This window comes from Mya arenaria, chromosome 3 (assembly GCF_026914265.1).
Source record: "Mya arenaria isolate MELC-2E11 chromosome 3, ASM2691426v1".
Classification (NCBI taxonomy): domain Eukaryota; kingdom Metazoa; phylum Mollusca; class Bivalvia; order Myida; family Myidae; genus Mya; species Mya arenaria.
Window position 1 is genome coordinate 66,317,262 of NC_069124.1, and position 27,030 is coordinate 66,344,291.

Below are 27,030 nucleotides of genomic sequence, written 5' to 3' on the forward strand. Positions count from 1 at the left end.
TATAAACTCTGCAGTACCACAGTAAATGTGAAATGGAATTATATAGCCAACGCAAGCTCAGATGAAAAATAAAATGCTGTTTTCCTGTTTAATTTTTTTTTTCCTTCTTCTACAACAGTTGTGGATCCTGGTGGTTCGTAAAATGTAGAATAAAGGCCTTTTATACTAAATTGATGATTTAGAACACTTAAAAATCATAAAACATGAAGTATAATGCATGTATCACTAACAATGTCACATCAAAACTTAATACACTAATTATTTAATGCCCCAAGTCAGGACCAAACTCCAAAACCTCAACCACTGAGCTATAGATGTTTACACTCCACAACAATATTGATTCATAATTAGCCCCCAAATGAGGATCAAACTCATGACTCCTGGTTTACTTGACCAGTACTGCAACCACTGAGCTATAGAGTCTTACACAACACAACATAATCTGTTACAAATGAGGGTCAAACTCATGGCCCCTAGTCAACATGACCAGTGCACCAACCAGTGAGCAATAAAGGCATAATCAGGAATTTGTTATCTTTAATCAATTTGAGACCCAGTGAGGGTCAAACTTTTAGCCTCATGTTAACAAGACTAGTGCTCCACCCAATATGTTTGGAGGAATACCCATTTACCCATTATCTTTTTACAATTTGTCATGACAGCCATCCAAATATTACCTGCAATCAATATTGTTGTACACCATTAAAATATTTTCTAGCATTCATCCATATCGGTGAACATTCCTTATGGAGATAGATTGTTACTTGACTATCATAAGGAGCCTCCATAGCTCAGTGGTAGAGCACTGGTCTCGTAAACCAGGGGTCGTGAGTTCAATTCTCACTGGAGGCACATATTTTTTCATGTGACAAAACAAAGACAAAAATGAGTATTCAAAACTCATATCCAATGCAAATAGCTGTGTTATACTTCAACTGAGGTTGATTGGTTTTATTTTTGACATGTTATATTTCAAAATAACCTTCAAATTTACCTCATATTGCTATTGCTTTAATACTGGAATTACTGCCTTGATTTTGACCAGAGAATCTTAGCATCAAAATGGTACTGAGTAATGACAAACAGATATTTACCATTGGGGAAAAATTTACCCGAGGGCAAAAATGTGCACTGGGCTTTTCTTGTCCCACTGTGTTTTTCATGTCATAAATGCAACTCATATTTTGATTTTGGCAGGGTTTTGCAGTAAATATTTGACAAAATGACAAAATTAAAGGACAAAAGTTGTTAAAAATACATATTTCTAAAAAGTGACAGATATGATTTACTTAAAGGGGCTGTATGTATGATGAAATAGGGAAAAAAAAGAAAATTGTCGAAAACTGACATAACTTGGAATCGATGTGTACAATGCATTGAAAATTACTAACTGAAGTACCACATAGTTTACAATTAATTTATTTTTCACAGGTTTTTCGCATTTTTCTATTAAAAAAGATTACTAGGTATGTCTACCTAGTATAATTCATTTCTTATGCGTGATTGGCTAGTCGATATTATAATGTGATATTACCAAGTTAGATATATAGCTTAAATATTCCAACTGTTTAGGGTAAGCCTTCGTAGCACAGTGGATACAACGCTGGACTGCAATTTTGGCGACACCGGTTTGAACCCGGTCTCCTACTCAATTTTTTTTTTACATTTTGGTATTTTTTTTACAATTATGATATCAATGAGTAAAACAATTTATTAAATAATTGTCCTGAGTTCGTCACAAAAAAAAACTTTTTTTGGTATACAGTCCCTTTAAGGCTTAGTGTTTATTTCAGAGTTAACTATTTCTTTTTTTCATGCTTAGCTATTTGGTCTCCAATGAGGCATGTGTAGAAGTTCCAAAATGGAGTACTTATCTTTCACTTTACAATAAGTTAAATGCTCAGCCACATTCAGAATATGAAAGTCAAAAACATACTTGATTCTTATTTCGTTTAAAAAGTTTGAGACATATTAAATATGAGAACATAGACTTTAAGTTAAGTTGCTGTAAAAAAATTTTGAATGATGTAACTTAAGGGAAACTTAACAATATCAACTATCAATATTTCTATAACAAGTCACTTACAATAGCTTAATGAATATGATTTATGTTCATTTCCAACAAAAATAATTGAATTTTTATTAAAAATATTCATTTTTTAATTGCAATATCAACACATCCAAAAAATATCCCAGGGGCAAATGTTGGGTATAAAAACAGGGTATTACAGTAACTTAATAATCTTCTAAGCCCCAGTGAGGGTCAAACTCACACACCCTGGTTTACAGGCCCAGGGGCTAACCACCAAGCTATGGAGCCTCACAATAAATGGGATACAGTAAACCTTATTGAATTATCAACGGAGCTGTGCAAGTATTTAAATACCTACAATCAATATTGCTGTACACCCAGATAGGTGGACACTCATTATAATCATGTGGTGTTATCTGGCAAACATGTGAGCCTCTATAGCTCAGTGGTAGAGCACTGGTCTTGTAAACCAGGGGTCGTGAGTTCAAACCTCACTGGAGGCACATAATTTTTAAAGTGACAGAAACCAAAATGTAACTTAAACTCTTAGTCATATTCACTAAAAAAAGGTAACTACACCATCACAAGATATTAAATAAAAGACGATGCCTGTAGGCATGGTATCATTTTGAGAATAAGTGACCTGAAATTGATAAACATTTTCAGGCCTTTTATCAATATAAAACCCATTTTTATAAATTTTAGAAAACTTGCATATACATTCCAAAGTGATTGACCTTGAATGTGATATTCATTTCAAAATATGAATTATACTTATTTGATAAGTTATTGCGATGAATTCAAAAAACACTGTCCTCTAACACACTAATCATTTATGTCATCACATCAAAATTTGATAAACTGGTTATTTATATAATGATTTAAAAACAGACCTAAAATTTATTTCTGATGTTGAAAAGAGTTTTTTTTTAAATTTCTTAAATTTTACCTTAAAACAGGAATGAGAAAGTGAATAGAATGGTAAGTAAGTTAAATAAAAGGAAATGATTAGTCTCAAGTCAATTTCAATATGTTCAGGCAACTAAAGACAAGAATGGTAGAATATTTAACTCAGCCCCCCCCAAAGAAAATAAAACTGGCTATCCCTTGATTATAAGACCAGCATTCCAACCACTCATTATGGAGGCATACCAATTATCTTGAAACTTGTTATGCCAGCCATCCATGTGTTACATACAATTAATATTGTTGTAAATTTGATCCAGATTGTTGACATCTTATAAACATGTATTGTTCACTGGCAAAATGTAGAGCCTCTATAGCTCAGTGGTAGAGCACTGGTCTCGTAAACCAGGGGTCGTGAGTTCAAACCTCACTGGAGGCACTAAATTTTTCATATGAAAAAAAACACCTTATAAATTGAACTCAATTATATTCGCTGAAAATACTAAAAAAGAAGGCGTTTTGCTTCAGATATTTAAAAAAATAAATATTTTTCAGATATTCCAGGGGCAGTTATTGTGGATAAAGTCAAGTAAGAGTTATTTACTTTACACATTAAAAAAAGATGTTATGAATCAGTTCTTATCATTAAAGTTTGAAGATGTAGTATCTTTGACAGCATTTATGCTATGACTTGCTTAGTAAATGTTCCATTTTTCAAGCAGGGAAAGTCAACTTAAAAGATATGGAATCTGCAATTCTCATACATGCAAGGCATGAACTAGTTTTTTTAACCTCGAATGATTTGGAAACGAGTATGATTCATAACAAGAGCTGTCGTAAGACAGTGCACTCGACTATGCCGCTTTGACTTGAAGTGAATACAATATTGATGTATGTGCCTGTCAAAAGTAATAAAAATCAAATTAAAAAGTAAACAGTGACCATAACTCTTGGGGGCCTAAGTTCCATAGTCAATCAGAGGCTTTAATTTATATAAAGGATACTATGGAGTTATCTAACTTCATTATGCGATGGCCCTGGACAACTGTGTGAAGTATTAAAGGAATTGAATGTAGGTTGTTGGACTTATAAGTGAAAATCCCAACTTGCCTTAAAACTTTAACCGGACGCTGATGCTGAGGCGAATAGTAAAGCCCTCCTTATCCTTGAATAGTCAAGCTAAAAATTGAGCCAAAAACTTAACCTAAAATTTAACGATGACCACCTGCCCATTCTGCCCAACCAGCTTTTGCTAATCCATACACAGAGATTGTTCTTAGCTACATGACTATTATCAAAGAAAAATATAATAACCTAAGCCCCCAGTGAGGACCGGACTCACGACCCCTGGTTTACAATACCAGTGCTCTACCACTGAGCTATGGAGGCTTACATGCCTCATTATCTGTCAACAATTTGTCATGACAGCTATCCAGTTGCAACCAACAATCAATATTGATGGACATTTTAATTTGCATAAGTTTAGTCTCACTTTTGTACATTCAATATTAAAATGTATTGTAATCAGTCAAAAATGTGAGCCTCTATAGCTCAGTGGTAGAGCACTGGTCTTGTGAGTTCAAACCTCACTGGAGGCACTGAATTTTTCAACTGACAAACAAATAAATAGATGATATTCAAAACGTTTCTTACTGATTTTGTTTAACATCGCAGGACTTTTTAAGAAAATGAGTAGATGAATATTCAATTTATAACCATAATTTGACAAATAATTACAAACCATTTTTTTCTCAATTTTGACCATCGAATCTACCTATAAAAATAGCTGGTACCTTCTTCCCCGTCTGCTCATCTATTTTTCCCTATTTCCTGACTTCAAATCTGACTCAATAGACTCCACATTCTGTAACTTTTCTACATGCAGTTTTTCTTAAATACAATTTGTCTTCCTGTTCAAATTAAAACATGAAATTGTGCTCAATATTTACCTCCCCTGTTAACCTCTCAATCTGTTCAAGATCCTCTATCATGACCACAGGACCCACACTCTCTTACACACTGAAGGATCCATTCAATACCTGGATGATCTTCATTTAATTTCACAGTTTAAACCCCTTTCATCCCATCAATTTACCTGCCCAGCCTTATTGAAAATCTCAACTCTACTTACCACTCTTACCACTCCACCTGTTCCCTGTCCTCCTCAAGAACCCCATTATTGTTTAACATAGAGTAATTTCCCAGTTTTCTCTAACAGTAACAACCAATTATATCCCCTGCCAACCAGTCATCTCCCTTGCTTATGTCTCAATCTCAATCCTCCTTGGTGATTTCAGGCTTCTGCTTCAACCAAATACCTATCTTTATTGTTACAAAATCAACCATTATCCCCCTTGCTAACAAATTATCTCCCCTGCTCACCTCTCCATTTGCTCCATCTGTTCACGATCCTCCTCTGTGATTTCTGGCTCCTCCAACTCTTCCTCACTGCTTGATGATTCCTCCATCACCTCTTGAAGTTCCTGAGACTGCACTCCTGCTGTTGGCCTCTTCAGGGTAAAGAGAAAGAATACTTGTTAAGGAAAGAAAAAAGGTCTGCAGAGAACAAGCCTTGGAATACTCATTGTCAAATTATACATGAGTCAATGCTGCAGATTATTATGCACAAAATAGGTTTCAGTCTCACATTAGTGGAAAAACAATACTTTAAATATTCTTTAAAAGGAAAGTTTTCTGTTTATTATCTCACAGTTTTATGTAATGCTTACAAAATGTGTATAACGATATCTGAAGATGACCAGATTAAAAATCTAATGCTTGAAATTACAGTGTGTGTATACCATGTGATAAATTACTTCATAAATGCTACACCAGAAGGCAACATTTTGCTTCGAATGATGACTTATAACACAGATAACTTTTCATTTTCTTCACCAATTAAAACAAAACAAAGGGCAGTCTATGCCGCATAAAGAACCCTGCCTTTGTTTTATTACCTGAGTTTGATTAGGTGATTAGTTTCCTCAAACACTTAGACAAACCTTTTTTCAAAATGTTTAAACAGTGCTCAATCAGGCGGCATTTTTGTGAAAATGTTTGTCGAAGTGTTAAGAAACTTAACTCTCAATTTTGATTGTAAGACCAAATGCCAGGCTATGAAAGTGGCGTGCGTAGGCTGTGCCATGTTTCATTTAACATGGTGAAGAAATTGTAAAGTTATCTTTGTTTAAAGTCTTCATTTGAAGCAAATATTACCCTCCAACATAGAATTTGTAACATAATTTTTAACAGTGTAAAAAATGGGCAGATTGTTCAGAACTTTGATAAAGTCAACAAGGTTGTTAACATTGTCAGTGTCAACTTTTGAAGCAGTATTGCTCTGGTTGTTTCATGGAAAAACTTCTTATCTGCAGTATTCCTAACAAGATTTGAGACAACTGCTTCATTTGTTCTTTTTTATTTAAATATATGAACACATCTTAAAATGCTTCACTTTTAAAAGTTAATAATGCTATTGTTAATCATGTTAACTTTAACAATCAGCCAAATGTTAATATGATTTGATCTTTTAAACTTATTATCTCCATACCTGGTATTCTGGGAACAAAATGTCCTTGACCTTGGCTGGTGCAACATCCAGTTTGGGTGGAGCAGGAGCCCAGTACAATCGAGACTCATTATACTGACTGTAGGCCGGCTTTCCATGCACTAGCACCTTTTCTGGGTCCCTCTCAAACTGAGGAAGAAAGCTAAGGTATAACCAAATTGTTTTTGCAAAAATGCAAGCAATAATTCCTCTTATGCATGAAATAGACATTTTTGTTCTTAATGGAAATTGAAATGAGACGCATGTTAAAGCTGTGAAATAATGCAATGAGCCTTAATCTCATGTACCACTTGTTCTGCACGTTGTTTCCATGTCTCCAGTGATTGGTCAGCACCGCTTTCTTCCTCTGCAACCTTCTCCAATACCCGCCTTGCGACTGCTGACATTCGTCTCTCTTCACTGCCCTCCTCAACTGGGCTCACACCAGGCCGGGCAGGGCCACCACTTCCAAACTGAGGAATACAGACAGAGTCAATGATGTACCGACTTTATCATTTTTTGTATAGAATATTGCTATCATGACCAAAAAACATTGGCCCTGTTGTGTTTAATTCAAAGAAGTAGCTTTATGAAAAGGCTGAGAGTTAAACAAAGTTCACTGTTGTTGTGCAAACCACCCTACCATCCCTCTAAAGGTGGTGTAATGAAAGTCAAAACACTTTTAAACTTCTTAACGCATGGCTTTCTATTTTTTTGAATTTCAAGAAGATATGTTGCGATACTATTGATAAACCCATGTACTTACCCTGTACTGTTGGTCAGGCATGGCAAACTGGAAGCGGCTAGGAGTGTGGTACTTCCTGCCAACGTTCAAGAACTCATCTGGCAGCTGGTACTCCCGCGTGACTGTACAGAAATGGTGTACACTCTTAGATGGCCTTTTCTCCTCCTCAACATCCTCCTCCCTCTCGCGCTTATCCCCTACCGGTTTCCACGCCGACAAAAAGGAGACGGAGTCCGAGTGTACAGGCGTTTCAAAGGACTTGAACCCTGGTAGGGGTGGATGGCGGCCCTCTAGCATAGCCTGCTTGCCTGTGATCCCAACCAGGTCCTCGTGGGTCACATTTGGCATCCGGTACTCCTCCCAAGCCTATGAATGTAGGATTACTTATATAATGTTTTCATGTAAGTCAATTTTTAATGTAATTTGCATTTTCATTAATTAAATATGAATTCTTACCGACAAAAAAAGGAGTTTTCAACAAAAATCTTCTGTAATAAGAATGTGAAAACAGTTTCCCTACCTTGTCAATGTCAATGACCTCCTCTCCCTCTGACTCGGAGTCCCCCAGGGCCAAAGGCTCTACCAAAGGTAACTTCTGGGCTGTCGATGGTGGCACAAGGGGAAGCTGCACTGTCTCCTATTGGGATTAAAAAACACTTTGCTTACATATTTAGAAGTACACTTTGTTAAGTGCCATGCCGACTTAAAAAAAAACTAAGAGAGACTAAGCACGAGCTATTATGCTTACTTCCTAATTCTGTAAATGTATACATTAATAGCTAGAAGCACTTTTTTCTTGCTATTTTATACTTACTAACATTATAACTTTGTGATTATCTGTCGATTTGGTGTTATAAGTGAGAATTCATTATAATTATCAAAATAAATACTGGTTAAACCAAAAAAAGCAAACTAAATGTTTCTGCCCAAATGCTGGTAGCGCGTCAATAGGACCAATGGTTATTAATTAAGAACAAAAGAGCATTGTTTATAATTCCTGTTATAGTAGGGCAACAGATCTGATTTATAAATAACGAAAGCAGGTGCAGTGCCCAATATGGAGTCCACTGCATAAGCTGCACTTTCGTACATTTTGAGTCAGTTTTAGCAATGTTCTACTCCCAAAATGAGACGAAATGCCAACAAAGGGACTCCATGCACGTCTATTAGGGCATGTGCATCTCTACAGATACAGTATCTAACATCTTTTAACCCAATTGACCCAGATTCTATTTTGGCATTGTGATTAATGGTGGCATCATCTAGCTCTACGAGCATGCAACCACATTGTCTTGTGACATTTTGCCATCTTACCATTCTTTCCTCAAGGTACTTTTCTGCCTCCTGTCTGTCTTGCTCTGAAACACATATTACCATAAAGATTATACAATGTACAAACATTCTGACCAATTTTAGTGATGATTGGACAAAGGTGTCAAAAGCAACCGATTTAGGTTATTTCCATAATTAAAGGCAATAACTCTCCATGACTACAGTGATAATGATGGTTATTGAGCTTGTTAGAGATATATGGCAATGCAGACAAGACCAATTTGAGGTAATTTCTATAATTAAAAGGTGATAACTCTTGAGTGACTAAAGTGATATGGCTGGTTATTAGTGATGTTCCGATGATCGATTATAATCAAAAATCGATTGGTTGGGCCTGAAATCGGCGACAATCGATTTTATTTGCTTATAATCGATCATCAAAAAAAAAATGAAAAAAAATATAAGTAAGTGTTCAGATGTTATCTTTAACAAAATGGCTGATACTGGTTATAAATGTGTCCAAGATATTATGCAAATACACATTCTGATCAAATTTGGTGATGATTGGACAAATGCTTGTAAAGCTTTTGAGCAGACAACATACCGGATTCCACCTGCCCACACTCTGCTGGTAAAACTATATTATTATTATTATTCTTTATTATTCCCTATTTTTTTAAAACGGGCATATAAAAAGGAAGTTGTTTTTAAGATTATCATGCTTTAGTTCACAGATGTATGGTTAAGTGAAATATGATACTGAAACCAGTTATGCTTAAAATATTACAAGAAATTGGGGCCTTTTTTCTCTAAGGCCATTTTATGTGACAGGCCATGTGACCTACCATCGGTTTTCTCCTCTTCCTCTTCCTCAATGGTTTCTTGAATCTCACTGTCCTTCTTCTCTGTTGCCATGGAAACAAAATATTTTATATACAAACATTTCATTTATTTCTCGTTAAAATCAGGTTGTAATTGTTTCCTAAGATATTATAGTGTTATTTTTGTTAAAGTATTATAGTTTTCTGATGATTAAGTTTAAGTTATTACATAGAGATTACTAAATGTAATTTTACTATGCTATACTGTTAAACATTATATTTAATTTAATTTGTTCTAGCATAGAATCTAGCATACACATGCCTATAGAATTACGTTAATGTATCACTATCCGAATTTGACGATATTACCATCCCACATCTAAAACTAGTTATGCTGTAATAAAGCATGTTAGAGGATGAGCTAATAAATGAGAAGGATTAAGGGCCCTTATACCATGGGAATCAGATGTTAGATCACAGTTGGTTGTACAAGTCATGCACAAGAGAGAGCAGAAATGAAAAGTAGCCAACATAACAACAAATTAATAACATATTTTTTTTTAAATACAAGTAAAATGTTTAGTAATGAAATTCCTTTCTAAACTATAATGTAATCACATCTATTTTTAAGATGTTATGGTAACATGAAAATTGGTTAACTTTCAAGCAGAGGAAGAATACTGCCAACAGATGTAAACACTTGTCCGTATCACTCAAATATTTTTCTCAGAGTTACTGGACATGCCACACGTGAGTGTGCATACTGCCATAGTGAACATATGTACCAAGTTTTATGCTTATATGATTATCAGTTATTTATTTATGCAAGGCCAAGTAAGTATTTTCACAATGACAAAGATGCTGATGACATCAAATCTACAGCAATACCTTGACCTTTGTTCAATGAAAAATAGACAACCTTAAATTAGGCCATGTTATTGTTTTCAATCATTGGTTGATATTAAATTGTTATCAAACGTTAGTTGACATAAAAAATTTATCAATCGTTAGTTGAGATGTTGACCACACAAGATCATGCAGCACAGTTAGCGGAAGAGGGACAGTTAAGAGGCAGCTGCATGCGAGCACAGGCGACCTGACATGCTGGACTCTGCCCCGGGACTTGGGGTCAGGTACGGGGTCACGGGGGTGACGGGGGAGGGGCCAGAACTGAGGGACCCCAGGGGCAACGCCAACTGACCAACACTCTCCGTCGTCTCTGAAACATGGTCGCCAGATGTGAAGATGCTTATGGGTTTTTATGAATACAATTATGCAATGTAACTTCTACCTTTTCAGTCTATGATTATGTGACTTTTCTCATTGTTATAAAAACATTCCAAAAAGGAATTCTATTTTACTACAAATATCCAATAAGAATAGCTAAAAACATAAAAAATGGCCAATTATTTGATCAGTTTTCCTGCTGTACTTTTGAAGAAAAGCAATTCTAGATTTATTTTTCAATTGTTACTTTCAAAAAGACAGTTGGGTGAATATATGACATTTTAACAATGAAGATTGAAGAAAAAAATCTTGGACTTTAAAACTGAGACTGATTGGTTCAATTGTACAATAAAGGAGGATATCTAATCTTCCATAATATTCTAAATTCTATTGTTTGGCAAATCAAACTATCGTAAAGTGAATTTCATTCTACATAAAAAGGCTACATGTGAACACTCAAGAGCTCTTTCTGCCAGGGCATTCTTGCCATTGTAATGTTAATTTTGAAAATTCTATAAAACACTAAAAATGAATATTCTCAGTAAAAAAGGGAGAAAAATATTTTAGATAAAATATTCATAATAAAAGATTATAATACTAAAATATCTGCTTATTTCAAATTTTGAAAGTATAAAAATAATAAAATCTAACTAAATACACCACTATAAACTAAAAAATAAAAAAATAGAAATAAGTCTGTAATAAACCAAGTTACCAGGAAACTGTAACAACCCTGTAATTCAAGCAGGAGGATAGTGAACACAGAGATATACTTAATGCATTCACTTAAAAATAAAAATAAAGCAAATTGTAACCGCTTTAACCAGAACGGTTCTAAATAATTAATTTTCATTATTTGAATCTCCAGCAAAGCGAAGACTGCTTTTGGATCTTTTTCTGGATCTTTTCGATCTTCTTCTGCCTTATTCATAAAACTTCTTAATGAACCAAATCAACATTTTTTTTTAATATCGGTACCCTCTATTTATTTATCAAATTCATATAAATGCATATGATCTTTTTCTGGCTTATTTTCATATCTTTGGCATACAAACATAGTTAGTTTGATTTACTAAAATTAAGAATAATAATATTTATTCAGTAAGATGCTTAAAATTGAATACAGGTACAGTAGCTGAAATATTTCAAAATGTTCCAGAGACAAAAAGCTGCATTACTATATTGAATGTTTACATTGGTATCATTTAGGACTCAGCATTCAGCCATCGGCATACTGGTATGCACTTTCTATTCAATGCTTTATTTAAGTATTCCATGGGTATCATTTAGGACTCAGCATTCAGCCATCAGCATTCTGCTATACACATTCTATACAATGCTTTATTTTAGTATTCCATGGGTATCATTTTGGACTCAGCATTCAGCCATCAGCATTCTGGTATGCACATTCTATACAATGCTTTATTTAAGTATTCCATGGGTATCATTTAGGACTCAGCATTCTTTCATCGGCATTCCGGTATACAAATTCTATTCAATGCTTTATTTAAGTATTCCATGGGTATCATTTAGGATTCAGCATTCAGCCATCAGCATTAAACATAATATATTTTACGATGATTGTGAAGAAAGCGGCGGAAACCTGGAGAAAACCCACTTGTCCGGTGACCACTAACCAAATTCACATGCGCCCAGGCTTGGAATCGAACCCGGGTAGCCTTCATGAGAAGTGAGTGCGCTAACCACTGTGCTGAACCGGCATTTACATATTGTAGGGTGAATGCGAAAAGGTTCTAAGTGACATTAAATAAAGAAGAAGATAGAACCTTTTCGTTTTCAACCCTCGATATGCACTTTCTATTTTATGCTTTATTCAATGTTTACATGGGTGGCATTTAGGATTCAGCATTCAGCGATTGGCATTCTTGCATGCAAGCTCATTTTAACTTCTTGAACATGCCTGAATAGTAAATTCACAGAGACAAAGCGCACTAAAACAACCACATGGTCAGATCAGGACCCATATACTATATCGTCCTGAATCTAAGTTTGAGACTCAGACTAAGAAAAGCAAACTTTCAATTTTGTTGTAAAAATGCTATAACACGAGCAGGTTATTAAAAATCTGTTCTAAACTGTGGCACACATCTTTGGTCAATTTTAGTTATATTATAGCTTATTTGAAAAAATTGAGAATACAGTCTGAGACTCAAAACGTTGAATATAGGCACAGCTTTTTCCTTATCATTTGTATAAAAGCATGTCATTGTTTGCTGGTCTAAACAGGACCACATTTGGAACACAATAAACTGTACAGTGTAGTATAGCATCAAATGTATACAGCAAGTGTTTACTGCAATCATGCTCAAAAATTACTTAAATAAAGTTTTATTTGAACCCATTTTGCAGTGGAAATCTATTTGACAATTTAAATGGTCCAGAAAGTACTAAGGAGGCTCTGTTGTCTATATTCAACATAGAATGTCATTCATTTATTTGATTTATTTCGAGTTTTTTTTTTTCAGGCTGGCTAGATTTTCACACTCAGGGTTGACACTAAACATGAAACCTAAGGTAAAGTGGACTTTAAGATATCCTTTATATGCAGTTTACTTCTGCTTTCAACTGCTGCTTTCCAGCCACTATTCCAGTTTTGTTAAGTGGTAAAAATTGATATTGCCCAATCAAATTTCAAAGGTTACATAAAATTGTGCTTAAAATATTGGTGCAATAAAAATAGATATTTCAGTGGCGTTTAAATTTTATTGGGATACTGTAACATACCTGGCCGCTCTTCCTGACCCGGTTCACCACCTGAACAGGAATAAACAACAATCATTTCAATGTACTACTATTTGAAATCTTTGATGTACTGAACACCTTTGCACAAGATATGATTACATTTTATGAAATACATGTATTGCTAAGAAATTGTTCAAGCATTCATACCACACGACTGTGTTACACCATCTTAGTATGATCTTATGCTAAAAAAGAATCAATTTTGTGTATTCCTGATTTTTTTTACCTTAAAACGGCCTTATGTATAAATTAGCATTTAAATGCATTTTAAATTTTACACCCCAAACTTTATTCATTACAATTATACTTATATTGGATTAAAGTTTTCTTTATTCAAATTTCTTTAAAGTTATACAATAAGAAAAAAAAGAACTACTCACTGACTCCGCTTGATCGAGACATGACCCTGTCCATGATTTCTTGTATCTTACGGTCAGCCTCTGTCTGCCTAAAATCACAACCAATTACATTACATTTGAAACGACTAGTAATGAAACATTTCATAGCAAAAGAAAGTAAAAAAGAGAGGTGTTGATTAATGTTAAAAGTTAAAGAGAGTGTTGATTTCTTTAAGTTACATGCTAAATTGTTAAAAATGTTTCTGCATAGTTTTAGGTTCTATACAAACTGTCTGGAAATATATTGAGGTCATTCACAGTAAAACACGACTAAAGACTCAATCCCATTTAAGAGTCTGAAAGAATGCAATTCACAATAATTCTCTATTGGTAAACATTATACACCACCTTCTACTGCGCTGAAGTTAATAAGTAGCTAAGTTTCCATCAACCGAGTACTTGGTCAATTAAATGGGGAGTGGGAGGATTTCCTTTTATTATATGCTTTCTGTTGGCTTATAGAGATTTATCAGTGAAATAAAAAATAGAAGATATTTTACTCTTTCAAACATTAAAATAACACTTTGATATTTTTCACTGTTTTGAAATTAAAGCCCGCTCTCAATTCCAAATCAAAAGTCAGCGCACACAGGGCTAGGACACAAATTCTACGACCTCATTTCCAATATGATGTTACCTTCATATACAATTTTTTCTGCAAAACGACAATTATCCTTTCTAGGCATATAATAAAAAGAAAAATTGTCAGTGTAAGATTGCAATATATTCACCTTGTGAGAAAATTAATATTTGATTCATGGCTTCGCACTCGTTAAAAATATAGCTTTTGGTGCTCACTCGGTGAAATATAGTACCATCTTACACTGAATCAAACAATTATCCTATATCTTACATTTTCGGATTGTAATTAACTTTTGTTGATCTCAAAAAGTACAATACTAGCAAATATTGCATAATACATTATTTTTTTTAACTTTTAAGTTAACAATTTTTATTTTTCAGAATTTTCAACTCATTATTATATACATGTTTATGCCACATGTTCACTAGCCTCATAGTAATAAAGGGACTTGACACCAGATGGTCGCAAATTCAGCAAATACAGTATTTCCTTACAACAATCCTAGAACTGTCATTATGTAGTATAAAACTGATAATACATCACTTTGCATGATTATAACAATATTCTGTCGCTGTCTCAGATGAATTTACCCATTTTGAATTAGCGCATTTTGGTTTCCCAGTTTATAGTGTGTATATTTAGCATGTGAAAGTCACATGTTTAGTACAGAGAAATATACCGATGCTTTTTAAATTTACTGGTATTTACGAGGTAAACAAAATCAGATTGGACAAGTACACAAAAACTGTGAAAGATGCATTTGGTGCATAAGTGATGTGATACATCAGTAAGTAAAATTCAATGCATTGTACACAATAATATCAATTAAATGTTTTTGGCTAGTCCCTTTAAGTATGAATTACCCATAAATTGTGTTCAAATTGTCATGTGTAAGCACAAACATCATTCTATCATCATTTTTTTTCAAACATTAAACAAATAACAAATAATAAAAAATTAAAATAATATATTCCACAAAATGATTTAAACTACACTATTAACTAAACATGCAATTGGTGAGCTATTTATCGAATACTGGAAGCCCAGTGCCCGCATAACCTGCTACTAGTATACATGCAGATTTCAGTGGTTGTTCTAAAAATTATCAGCAAAAAGATTGATAAAATAACTCATAGCATTATATTATTTGAACCAGCACTGGACTTCTGTGACATGTTAGCTGGCAAAAGTTAGGTGAAATATTAAGGGCGCCGCTAACCATTCTATATTCTTACCATTGAAACATGATGGTTTTACTTAATGTTACTGCACAAAATAAATGTCAAACAATGGCTGTTACACTGCTACAACAAAGTTGGTGGTGGGGAATACTTACTTGTGTTGACTAAAATGAAAACAATTTCTAAGTTAGAAACAAAGTTAACAAGTATAATTAATGTGACTGCATTATTTGAAAAGCAAAATAATTGTTGCTATTTTTTAATGAATCTTTCTTTGTTAAAAGTTTGAACACTTAGTTGAGTGATCTTTGATGAAAATTTAGAAAATCCCAACATTTACAAGGAAAGTGACATTTTCAAATACCAACATAATAAGTTTAAAACTACCAATTACAGAAAGATATAAATAAGTGCCTTAAATGCATTTAACAGTGGTAACTACATACTGTCCAGCACGAGACTGGCTGCGAAGGGAGGCTATGATTTCATCGACAGTTCTCTCTGTACGGGGGCCGCCATCCTTTGATTCATCGTCCTTTTTCTTGTGACCTTTGTCTGTAAAATAAGCATAAAACAATAATGAGCATGATTTTTGTCAGCATTTGGTATGCATTGTGGAGAATGACACCAGGACACAATGCCAACAGTCAAATTGCTAATAGGTAAAAAGAGAGTTCTAACAATGGTGCATATTATCTTTGTTATTGATCATCAAAACTCATTCACTAGTAGATTAAAGGTTATATATAGTGGCTGACTTCAAAAACATGCTGGCTTTTTCACTTCAGTTCTTGAGTATTGGGGCGAAAACCTGCCAGTCAAATAACCCGAAAACGCAAAAATGGATATGCCAGAAATCAGCCACCATTTCCTGCAGTTAATTAAGTTTAAAACATAATGCGAGCATAACACACAACAGTATTTAAACACCACCCTAGTTTAACACCCACCACTTACATTGGTTCAGGGTATTCTCACCTTTCTTTTTGCCTTCCTTCTTCACCTCCTTCTTTCGCGGTGACTTGCGAGTCCTGAATACAGGCTCGGCCCCGGGGGAGGCTATCTTCTTCGCCTCTTCCAACATGTCCTGCACAGACTTTGCCTATGGTTTATATGGACAGTGGTTTATCATGTGATCAATTTCTATTAAACATTCAGATTCATAAAATACACTAAACAAGTTTCTATGTATCTATTCAAATATTCAAATTGAATAGGACAACACAAATAGTGAATTGAAAGATAAATGAAGCCACAAACATTGCCAATATAACATCAGATGTACTCAGTTACTGATATTGCATGATATTTGCTTTCTTAAGTTATCTGATTGTGTTACTGCTTCAGATATTATTGCATATTTGTTTTTTTAAAGTTATGAATCATTGAGTTTTCTTTAATAAGAACTTTGAGATATTTCTATGAGCAAACAGAAAAGTTAACACAACAGGAAACCTACGGCCTCTGACAAAGCTCCACTTTTCCTGCCCTCATCATCTGCCAACCCTGTAGGTATTTTAAGCTCTGCCTGACTCTGCTCTCCGACTGCTGTCTGCACGTTTTCTAAGTCCTTGTCCATTTCAGCAATTGCATCAGCATATTTCTCATACACCTTCTCATCGGGGAGGACGATTTCCTCACTCTTCAGCGAATCAGCTATACTCCTGGAGCTCTTCACTAAATAAGATGAAAAATAATGTAAATTGAAAGAAATTAAGTTGAAAAGTAGAAAGATATAGCTTTGCAATTACTGAACACATACCTATGAATGTATAAAACTTACAGTGAAATAAGACAACAAGGTGAACCTCCTTTGTAGGAGGAAAATATTACGTTAAGGACTTTTAGACTCCATTCTTGAGAAGTGGGAGCAACTATCTTCTATCACAACAATTTAAGCATTTACTTCATAGAGAGCTGTATCAGTCACCCCTGCTATATAATTTAAACATAAAAAAGATGACCTATCAGACAACAGTATGCTTTATACCTCTATGCCTCCTCTTCAGTGTTGATCGTGGGGCCTGTTTGGGTGGGCGAACTGCCAGGGACACCCGGGTGGTGGTGCCCTCGGAGCCCAGGATGGCAGGCTTCTTCTTTGGCACCTCATCCTCGTAATCAGGCTCCAGGGCTATATCAAGCTCGTCTGGGGTGCCTGGGGTCTCTGTACGTACCATGTTGGCCTGACAAGTAAATTGGATACATTGCAATTTGAATAAGCACAAACATAGACAAGTTAGTACTGAATAGAATGTAGAATCACATGTAAATTCAAGATAAACCAAACATTTTTTAATAATGTGTTTGTGTAAAACATACAACGTTAAAAGGGTTTGCGTGAAAATATGTTTATGTAAGCTGCAATAGTATAACAAAACTAAATATATTTAAAGAGAGATACTGTTGTCTATGTTTAATGAAATGTAAACAGAGGCTAATTAACACTTTAATCCATTATAAATACCACTGATGACATTGGTATTTCAATTAGCAACAATGGTCTTCCACCTACCTCCTCTATTTCCAGAAGTGAGTCTCGAGCCTCAACAACCGGCCGTCCCTCCATGACAACTTTCAGGTCACTTACATCACCGCTGTAACAAAAACATGTAGGGGACCCTTCACAGATTTAGATGCAAGCCCTGAAATGGTGGTATTTATATGACCTTGATCTAGTAAAACAGTTGCCAAGATGTTTAACATCTAAATTAAGTTTGATGTTACCAGAGTTCTTGTGATTTTCCAATTCAAAAAGTAATGCAAAGTTTAGATGCTCTAACGTTGCTTAAATTTTAAGTTAAATTACAATTTAAAGGTAATAAATCATACATTCGAGAATGATATAAGGGAAAGTAACTTTGGTCCACATTGCAAGAAATTTAAGATTACCAACTTGGAACAACCTTAATAATAATTTTAAAATAGAAGTATGAATACTGTATCGATCTTAATGGGAAACATTTTGAAATCAACACACAAATTGAAAACTGAAAATATTTCAAAATTGTTTCCTTCAAATCATTTGCTGATATTCACTAGGAGTATAAACATGCTTACTATATTGTAACTGTATTCAATCACATGGTATTACAGTGATTATGATTATTTTTTTTTTGAAGATGGTCTAAAAATATCTTTGATTTTAGATTTAAAAACATTACTTTAGAAAATAACACCTGATTAACTTTAACTTTGAAAGTGATCAGACAGTAATTGGAGAATTTCAAGCATATATGTACATGTCCTCGGTAGAAAATAAATATGCTGTAAGTCTAGTAATCTATCATAATTATAAGCATGTAACCTGGCTAAACACGGGTTGCTACCTACAAAGAAATGCATTTCATAGATATACCAGACAAGGTGGTTAACTGTTTATTGCAACAGAAAGCCAAAATTTGAATATAAATTGTCAAATGGAATATTAACTATACGGTTGTTTTTGTTATAAAAAACTTATGTCTCCCTCTCTCATTTAATCTCAATATGGTGAACATTTGTGGCAAGCTATTTCAAATCCTTCAAGAGGTTGAAGAGATATGGAGCAGACACAAAATGTAGTCATATGACCTTTGACCTTTAAGTTGACATAGAACCAAGCTGGTTGTAACATCCTTTCTGCACATTGTCTCAGTATGGAGAACATTTGTGACCAGTAATTTCATAATCCTTTAAGTAGTTCAGAGATATGGAGCAAACACAATTTGTTATGGACAGACAGATGGACGGATGTTCTCACATATCAACCTCTGTTACATATTTTCCCATTACTACATGTACCATTATAAATATATACACACTAATGTCCTAATAACCCTAACCAGGAAGTGCTACCTAACAAGTTTATCCTCTATAAGGAATGAAGGAATTAGTACCCAATATATACCCATATGTGTGTGCGGACGGACGGATGGATGGACATTGATGGGGGAGACATAATTCTTTACATTATAATGACTTATTTGATCACTAGCAATAAAGAAGCACTACATGCCATTAAGACTACAATAAATAAATATTATCATGTTTTCACTGTTTGTCACAATGATCACTATACAAAGTGATAAACAATTTTGATCTTTCAATGATAGTTCAAGTATGTCTACATGGCTTGGTACAAGCAATAAATTGGCCAAAAATCTATGTTTAAATATTTCAATTTAAGAGCAATCATACGTACTGTCCATGGCTGTCAACATTGAAACAAAATGACTCAATGCTGATATAAAATAGAATAAAATCATTAAACAATAAATAGAACAAGGGTGCTGTGTATTGCCAGCCATACAATAGTAAAGTTCTGGTTTTGTTGCCATAGTAACAATAATTTTAAAAGCTGCACTCTCACAGATCGAACTTTTTGACAACTATTTTATTTTTTTGTCTTGGAACGAGGCAATGGAAATTAGTGGAATAAGACTGCTGACAAAAAATCAGATCGCATATTTCATATTTAAGTTCAAAAATTGATGTTTTATGCATTTTTCTTCAAATGTTAGTAACGCTTTTAGCGATAAAACATTAATTGTCGAACGGAAATATGAAAATCTGAGATCTGATCTTTTGTCAGCAGTCTTATATCACTGGTTTGCAGATATTTACGCAATAATTGGCTCATCCAAAGACACAAAATGATGTCTAAATGGTAAATCTGTAAGAGTGCAGCTTTAAATGACATGCATAGTCTCCTAATGGCCCCCTATCCACAAACCAAGTTTTTATTAGGCTAGCTTGCATATTTTTTGAGTCATTGCAGTGTCCAGTTTTTCTGTAGGGACATGGACAGACAGACAAAGTCTTAACCTCTAGTCCCCTTCAATGAAACCAGTAGGGGACTAATCATCACACTGAATATCGTTATATGAACACAATATGCTTTTCTACAGGTATCAAACCATTTTGAACAAAATATCCAAAGTAAATAATTCTATCATGACCATATTGCATTATAGTTCACTGGAATTACACCAAAACATGTTACCTTTTTCTGTTAGGCAGAACCCCCAAAGATGTCACCCTGGCTTGCCTCATACCTTTAATAAATTAATATACATATAAAAATAATCACAACAGTCAAACTTTCACACTAACATTATATTTATTTTTCCATTATTTTTATGCCAAACTCCAGTTTCAGAAAGTCCCTACTGTCAAATTTAACATTTGTTATTAAGCCGTGCGGTCTGAGTAAGTAAAAATTCATTTAAGTCAAAAGAAATCAATCAAGAGAAAGATGTACCAATCTTAAAAAATAACAAAAACATGTACTTTTGCAAGCAAATTGGTATAAGAGACAAAAGGCAACCTTCAGTGGTGATAGTGTTCTCCCTGGTGTAAGGGTAGGTCCGTATCCTGTCATCCATGTCCTTGGGCTGTCCAAACCTGTCTAGGGGGTTGTAAGGGGGAATGTTTGGGATCAGCTGGAACTGGGGGACCTGAAGAGGTAACAGCATGGTACAATGTTAATCACATGAATGAAGTTCAGCTTATTAACAAGTTTTGCGTAACCTACTACAGAACTGATAAGAGCAGCACAAATTGCTCTAATAACTTCCCTTTTATACTTATTATATCAGAACAACGTTCTCTAATAACTTCCTTTTTCAGCTTATATGGAATGAGGCCAAATTGCTCCAACAACTTCCCTTTTATTCTAACAAAATCAGGACAAATTACTCCAATAACTTCCCTTAAATTGTCAGAACAAATTGCTCTTATAACTTTTCTTTTATTCTTACAAAATCAGAACAAAATGCTGTATGACTTCCCTTTTATTCTTACAAAATCAGGACAGATTGCTCTGATACGTTCTCCTAATTCCTTAAATACAAAATCAGAACAAATTGCTCAAGGCACTTTCTTTTAATTGCGGCATCTTTCTTATGTTTGGACATGAATAATACTGTTAGAATGTTTAAAAGATATCATATAAATAAGGAATATTATGTAAGTCAGATGATCTGTGGGTTGCATCACCTTGAGGTGCTAGAGTAAAAAAAGTTCAACAGTCATTTTTTTTGCGTAAAATTGTGGAAGTATGTTAATGCATACACACTTGTCTACACTGTGATACAGAGTCAGAGAACACCAATCATAATATGATTTTTTTCTTGGTTTCGATATTTTATGCTTTAATCATACCATATTTTAGACAGAAATGAAATAAAAAACATATTTGAAGGTCTTCAGTTCATGACAGTATTTTGGGAGCTAAACTTCAGTTGTTGTACCTTTGGTTTCATCTTTAAAAGGTCATCATGAAATACTGGCTCTGATTTGTTTTTTTTTGTTTTTCTCTGAGGAGCAAATGCTGGTCTCAATCTCCTGCAAAGAAATAATTTATAATAATAAAAATTAAAATAATTATTTTATCTGCATAGCATTATTCTAAACCTATCATAGCATAACCTTACACAAAACAATACAACAGTCAACACCTATAGGGAACCACTACAAACAAGCAAATTCGTTGAATTGATATCCCCCGCCTGATTGGGCTAAGTCAAGGAATGGAAATCAATTGTTGGTGAAATAATTATATATATGAGATTGAGTTTGATTGCAACTGTTTGAAATAAAAAAATATATTGTATATAATGTAGCATTTAGAATTGACCAAGAAACCTAGTTTATGACTCCATGTTACCCAGTTCCAAACTAATCTAAGATTTCATCAAGGCAAACATTCTGATCAAGTTTCATGAAGATTGGTCCAGATATATTGCAAAAATATAGCCTCTAGAGTGTCCACAACTTTTTTTTTAAGATTTGACCCAGTGACCTCATTTTTGACCCCACATGACCCATTAGCTTCAAACAATTCCAAGATTTCATCAACACAAACATACTGATTAAGTTTCATGGAAATTAGAGATTATGTATTTCCTCTAGAGTGTTCCCAAGATTTCTGTATGATATGACCTGGTGACCTAGGTTTGACCCCATGTGACCAATTTTAAAACTCTTGTAAGATTTCATTAAGGCAAACATTCTGACCAAATTTGAACATAACTGACTATTCAATACCAATGTTTGGTAAGGGACACAATTTTTCAAAGATTTCACCTACTGACCTGGTTTCTGACCCATGTGACCCAGTTTCGAACTATTCAACAACAATCAAGGAAAACAGTGTGATTAAGTATCATGAATATTAGATTGCCTCTAGTGTGTTCCCAATATTTTTTCTAAGATTTGACCTATTGACCTTGTTTTTGACCCATATGACCCACTTTTAAAACACAGTCGAAATTTAACCCAAGAGAACATGCTGACCATGTTTGAACATAATCCAACCAATCACCACCATAAAATAGTTTCGGACAAGATTTATGAAAGATTTGACCTAGTGACCTAAATTTGTATCACATGTGATGCAGTTTAAAACATGTTTAAAACATATGGACGGCATGTAAAAGTGGGGCACATGGGGTCAAAAACTAGGTCACTAGGTCAAATGTTAGAAAAATGTTTGAAACACATTAGAGACTTTATGAATGGTCTAATATTCATGAAACTTGATCAAAATGTTTTCCTTGATGAACTAGTTTTAAATAAGTCCAAGATTTCATCAAGGAAGACATTCTGATTAACGGGGGGGGGGGGGGGGGGGGGGGGGGAGGGGGGGGAATTGTAGAAAACACATTATTTTGGGCCATATTATCACATGGTGAGTAGTATTAATTTCCCATAAATGCTCTTTCAGCTCTATTGTATTTAGGCTTCTTTCAGTGGAACAAAAAACTTATTGAAGAAAAGCTTCAATGAATCTTATATTCACAAATGTGAAAAGCGAGAAATTGGGAATTGGGACTTTCCGTATTTTTTTTACATTTTTATCTTTTGCAATATTTTCTCTTCCAATGTTGGTTAAAGTGGGTATTTTTCTCCTGACGTTGTCTTTCCTGTAGAAGAGCTTCATGGTAATTATTTTTACATTAACCATCCAAAACATTTTGAGATCTGATTCCAATTTAAATTGATTTGTATATGTATCATAAAATAATAACGTGTTGTTTGGCATATAGTATATTAAGAGTCAATACAGCAGTCCGATTTCTTGCTTCTTCGACCTTGAAATAAAAAAACCTTTAGAGAAGCCAGTGGAACTGAAAGAGCGTCATCACAGATGGGAACTATGTAGTAAACTGTCCTAATATCCAGGTGAAAATATGGCCCAAAACATGTTGTTTTCTACATTTAACTCACCATCTTTGAAATATCACATAAGCCGCTGTATACTCACTTTACATGTTTGGCTTTATCATAGACTTGGAGTTCATTTCTATAAGCTCAATGAAAGGCCTACCTTACCAAGACATTTGTAGCACTCAGTGTTCAACATTTTATCATGGTATCTCTCTTACCTGGAAGTATACTCCTCATTTTCAAGAGGCTTTTGAAGCTCCAACTCCTTCTTAACAACAATTTCATCCAATGATTTCTTTGCCACATCATCCAATTCATGCTGGAGGGCAATATCCATCATTCTGTTTGTGCCATAGCGAAATGTCCGCCTCTCATCTCTGAGTGAGGACTGCAGATCCCTACTCCCCATTCTCGTTAATTATTGAGTCTAGTTTTCAACTGTAAATAAATAATATAAGATGAACATTTTAAACAACCAAGATATAAATTAATGATGTATTAAGGCATTCTAATGAAGAAGGCTACATCACATGCATACTTGATGGACATGTACAGCATGTTTATTGATGTGTATACTCTGTTCATGTACATGCACATAATCAACCACTTACTGAATCTTTCAATGAAGTTACCTTCAACATTTCTACTTTACTGCAGCCTCAGATGATCTTTGAATAGGTGAACTAATGTATGAAGTGAATGATATACGGTACATCACACCAGTCCATTTTCAGAAATTTCATGTACCTGCACAAGAATGTATCAGTTTCAAAAAGCCTTAGTTAATTTATACATGTCATTATATGTTACTAATAACTTTATACCAGCAGGATAAAAATGATGAAAAGGAAGTGATTTTCATGTGATTCAAATGAAGTCCTGCCACATTTAGGCCTGACAGTGACACACAATGCCAGTATCATGAGAACATGTCATGTGTTGTTTGGTGAAACATCATGATTTGCTTTCCAGACAATCTTAGCAATATTATTACCCTATATCCTGTATCTTTATCTACATTATGTCTTTGGCATGTTAAAGAATCAAATTGGCATTTTTTAAACGTGCACAAGAAAAAAAGGAGAAGATAAAACAAACATAGTTAAGAAAAAATAAAGGAAAGGAATCTTCCAAGTAAGTTTTCAAACATCAAAGCAAGATCAATTTAGCTTCTGCAGCAGTGCCAGCTAGGGTGCTGTAGTATAAATACAACAGTACAATTTAGCCGAAAACTACTGGCCATAAGTTTGGGATATTTACGCTTTGAGCATGCTTGAAAGTGAGTATTCTCTTTCTCATTTACTCATGGTGCTGGCTATGAGTCCTGTAAGAATGAGTACATAACCAAGCTAGTAGCACAGTCCAGACATCTATGTGTGTTTAGAAATAATATTATAATGGTAACGAGGCTTAAGTCCCGTTCCCAGTCTCACTAGTCCACCTAAATGGCCGTCAACGAGTCTTATGACAATTTTCTTTACTATGGCAGACTCGTGACGTCCACCATACCAGCAAAAAAAAGCGAACGGTCCTTGCGCAGAGAATCCTCACAGCTACAATTTTGAATTTATCTGTTAAAAATTCAAATTTCTACGAAAATATCATTGCCTACTTTTAAACATATATTTATATATGTCATTATGCCATAAAACATGTTCAGATATCATAAATCACTTACATGTGTCGACTGTTTATCAAGTATACCAATATCTGTAAATCAGGGACAAATCTAACAGCTTGCATGATTTATGTGAAATAACGACTCTAATGACAAATTCAATCCAGTTTAGATCACTGTCAGGTATATCTATATTGAACAATTTTGTCATTATTATTTCAACATTGATGCATAATATTACTATATATTCTTTCGCTCAGTGTTAAATGGTAGAGAGTTGTAGCGTTACTGGGATAAACAAGAAATGTCAAAATAATAAAAAAGTATCGCTGATTGCTCATAATTGTAGCTAACAGTGACACCAGCTCATCATTTGTTGACACTTCTGTTTTATCACACCACATTCCAGCAAAACTGACATCACCTTACGAATATTTTTTCATTGAAATGACTTTTTTTCCTGGTTAAACAATCGAAATTGGTTTTGGCTGTTCAAACCCGTTGTAAATCATGAAATAAAAAATAACAGAGATACTATGCAGAAACGGGCACCGTGCGCATAACTATTCCAATGACACAATAAATTGCGTGTTTTATTTATGAAATCGGGGTATTCATGTATCTCCGATAATGTTATCTTGCCTACACTTATTATTTATGCATCCATACTTACAAAAACGATCAAAATAACAAACTTTTCTTCACAAATAGTTAATCGTCCACCATATTGTTTACAAGTTGCCTGGTTAAATTCAGTCAAGTCGGTTATGTCACAAAACGGGAACATGCGCTTGCTTGATAGTGCCAAGTCGTCACACAAACCATTTACTTGTGATCAAAATCACTCTAACACATTCCTTACGCCGTACCGTACACTTTTTCCTTTTTCAGATGAAGTTTAACTGTTCTAAGTATAGTTTGCTTAAAGTTTAGAGTATTTGTGTATAAATGTATTTGAGAACGTCAAGTTATTTTTTAAGTTTTTTTTTTTTTTTTTTTTTTTTTTTTTTTTTTTTTTTTTACAGTAAATCAGTTTTTTAAGTGCCGAAATGCGTCTGTTGCACGTCTGCCGTATCCTGCTGTACCAGACATGCGCGATGTGTGTATGTAAGCTTACTTATACTCGCACTCGGGCCTTGCCTGTTCGCCGAGTGCTCCGATAAGATTGTTAGTCATTTTATGTTTCTGGAGCAAAGTGCACAGATCCTGGTTAGAGCTACCCCGGTTTCTTTAACGTGCACCAGTGTATAGCACTGTAACATTTAACACCCCTCCCGGAAGACGATTAGTAGGGCATTTTTCGTTAACCGTTAGTAACGGTTTAAGCCATAAAACATTAATTTTTTCAGCAATCTTATATCATTGGCTTGCAGGTATTTATGCAAAAATTTTCTCTTTAAAAGACAAAAAAGTTGTAAAAATGGTATATCTGTGAGAGTGCAGCTTTAAATTCGCATCATAGAAAAACTATACTTTCTACTTTCGCCACTTGTGAAAATATGTTTTTCTATGACACTCGTGTTATAAAATGAAATCAATGTCTCTCTATATATATTACTGTTAATGGTCTAAGGCAATACGCCGATTTTCCAATAGACTTTGAGGTATTTTATCTTTACCACATACACCATTAAACCATTTATTTAAAAAAACAACAAAAAAAACGTGTTCAAGTGTATTTATTAACCCGCAGCATATAATTAAAACAAAATCAATACTTATTTATTCTTACCAGAATCTTAATTCAGACGCTTTTGTGAAGTTTTGATAACATTTTCATTTATTAATA

At 34.2% G+C, this 27,030-nt stretch overlaps 1 protein-coding gene and 4 non-coding genes across 5 annotated transcripts in view; 3 read left to right on the forward strand and 2 right to left on the reverse strand.

Annotated features, from left to right (window-relative positions):
* The window catches only part of LOC128229241 (uncharacterized), a 58,515-nt gene extending 32,536 nt beyond the window's left edge, over nucleotides 1-25,979 (reverse strand). Inside the window, exons 1-22 of the mRNA XM_052941009.1 lie at nucleotides 25,915-25,979; nucleotides 23,842-24,061; nucleotides 21,706-21,799; nucleotides 20,781-20,910; nucleotides 20,457-20,508; nucleotides 19,656-19,694; nucleotides 17,988-18,069; nucleotides 17,466-17,658; nucleotides 16,935-17,152; nucleotides 16,454-16,577; nucleotides 15,922-16,030; nucleotides 13,694-13,761; nucleotides 13,296-13,325; nucleotides 11,266-11,283; nucleotides 10,420-10,542; nucleotides 9,348-9,407; nucleotides 8,545-8,588; nucleotides 7,751-7,867; nucleotides 7,252-7,596; nucleotides 6,794-6,958; nucleotides 6,489-6,635; nucleotides 5,321-5,448 (exon numbers count right to left, since the gene is read on the reverse strand). Coding sequence (XP_052796969.1) covers nucleotides 5,321-5,448; nucleotides 6,489-6,635; nucleotides 6,794-6,958; nucleotides 7,252-7,596; nucleotides 7,751-7,867; nucleotides 8,545-8,588; nucleotides 9,348-9,407; nucleotides 10,420-10,542; nucleotides 11,266-11,283; nucleotides 13,296-13,325; nucleotides 13,694-13,761; nucleotides 15,922-16,030; nucleotides 16,454-16,577; nucleotides 16,935-17,152; nucleotides 17,466-17,658; nucleotides 17,988-18,069; nucleotides 19,656-19,694; nucleotides 20,457-20,508; nucleotides 20,781-20,910; nucleotides 21,706-21,799; nucleotides 23,842-24,032 — 2,477 coding nt within the window. The 5' untranslated portion in view covers nucleotides 24,033-24,061; nucleotides 25,915-25,979. The remainder of the gene's footprint in view (nucleotides 1-5,320; nucleotides 5,449-6,488; nucleotides 6,636-6,793; nucleotides 6,959-7,251; nucleotides 7,597-7,750; nucleotides 7,868-8,544; nucleotides 8,589-9,347; nucleotides 9,408-10,419; nucleotides 10,543-11,265; nucleotides 11,284-13,295; nucleotides 13,326-13,693; nucleotides 13,762-15,921; nucleotides 16,031-16,453; nucleotides 16,578-16,934; nucleotides 17,153-17,465; nucleotides 17,659-17,987; nucleotides 18,070-19,655; nucleotides 19,695-20,456; nucleotides 20,509-20,780; nucleotides 20,911-21,705; nucleotides 21,800-23,841; nucleotides 24,062-25,914) is intronic.
* On the forward strand, nucleotides 781-852 carry Trnat-cgu (transfer RNA threonine (anticodon CGU)). The gene has a single exon. It is a non-coding gene; the product is annotated as a tRNA-Thr (tRNA).
* Trnat-ugu (transfer RNA threonine (anticodon UGU)) lies at nucleotides 2,464-2,535 on the forward strand. The gene has a single exon. It is a non-coding gene; the product is annotated as a tRNA-Thr (tRNA).
* Nucleotides 3,306-3,377, forward strand: Trnat-cgu (transfer RNA threonine (anticodon CGU)). Its single transcript has one exon. It is a non-coding gene; the product is annotated as a tRNA-Thr (tRNA).
* Trnat-ugu (transfer RNA threonine (anticodon UGU)) lies at nucleotides 4,256-4,327 on the reverse strand. Its single transcript has one exon. It is a non-coding gene; the product is annotated as a tRNA-Thr (tRNA).
* Nucleotides 25,980-27,030: the final 1,051 nt, after the last annotated feature.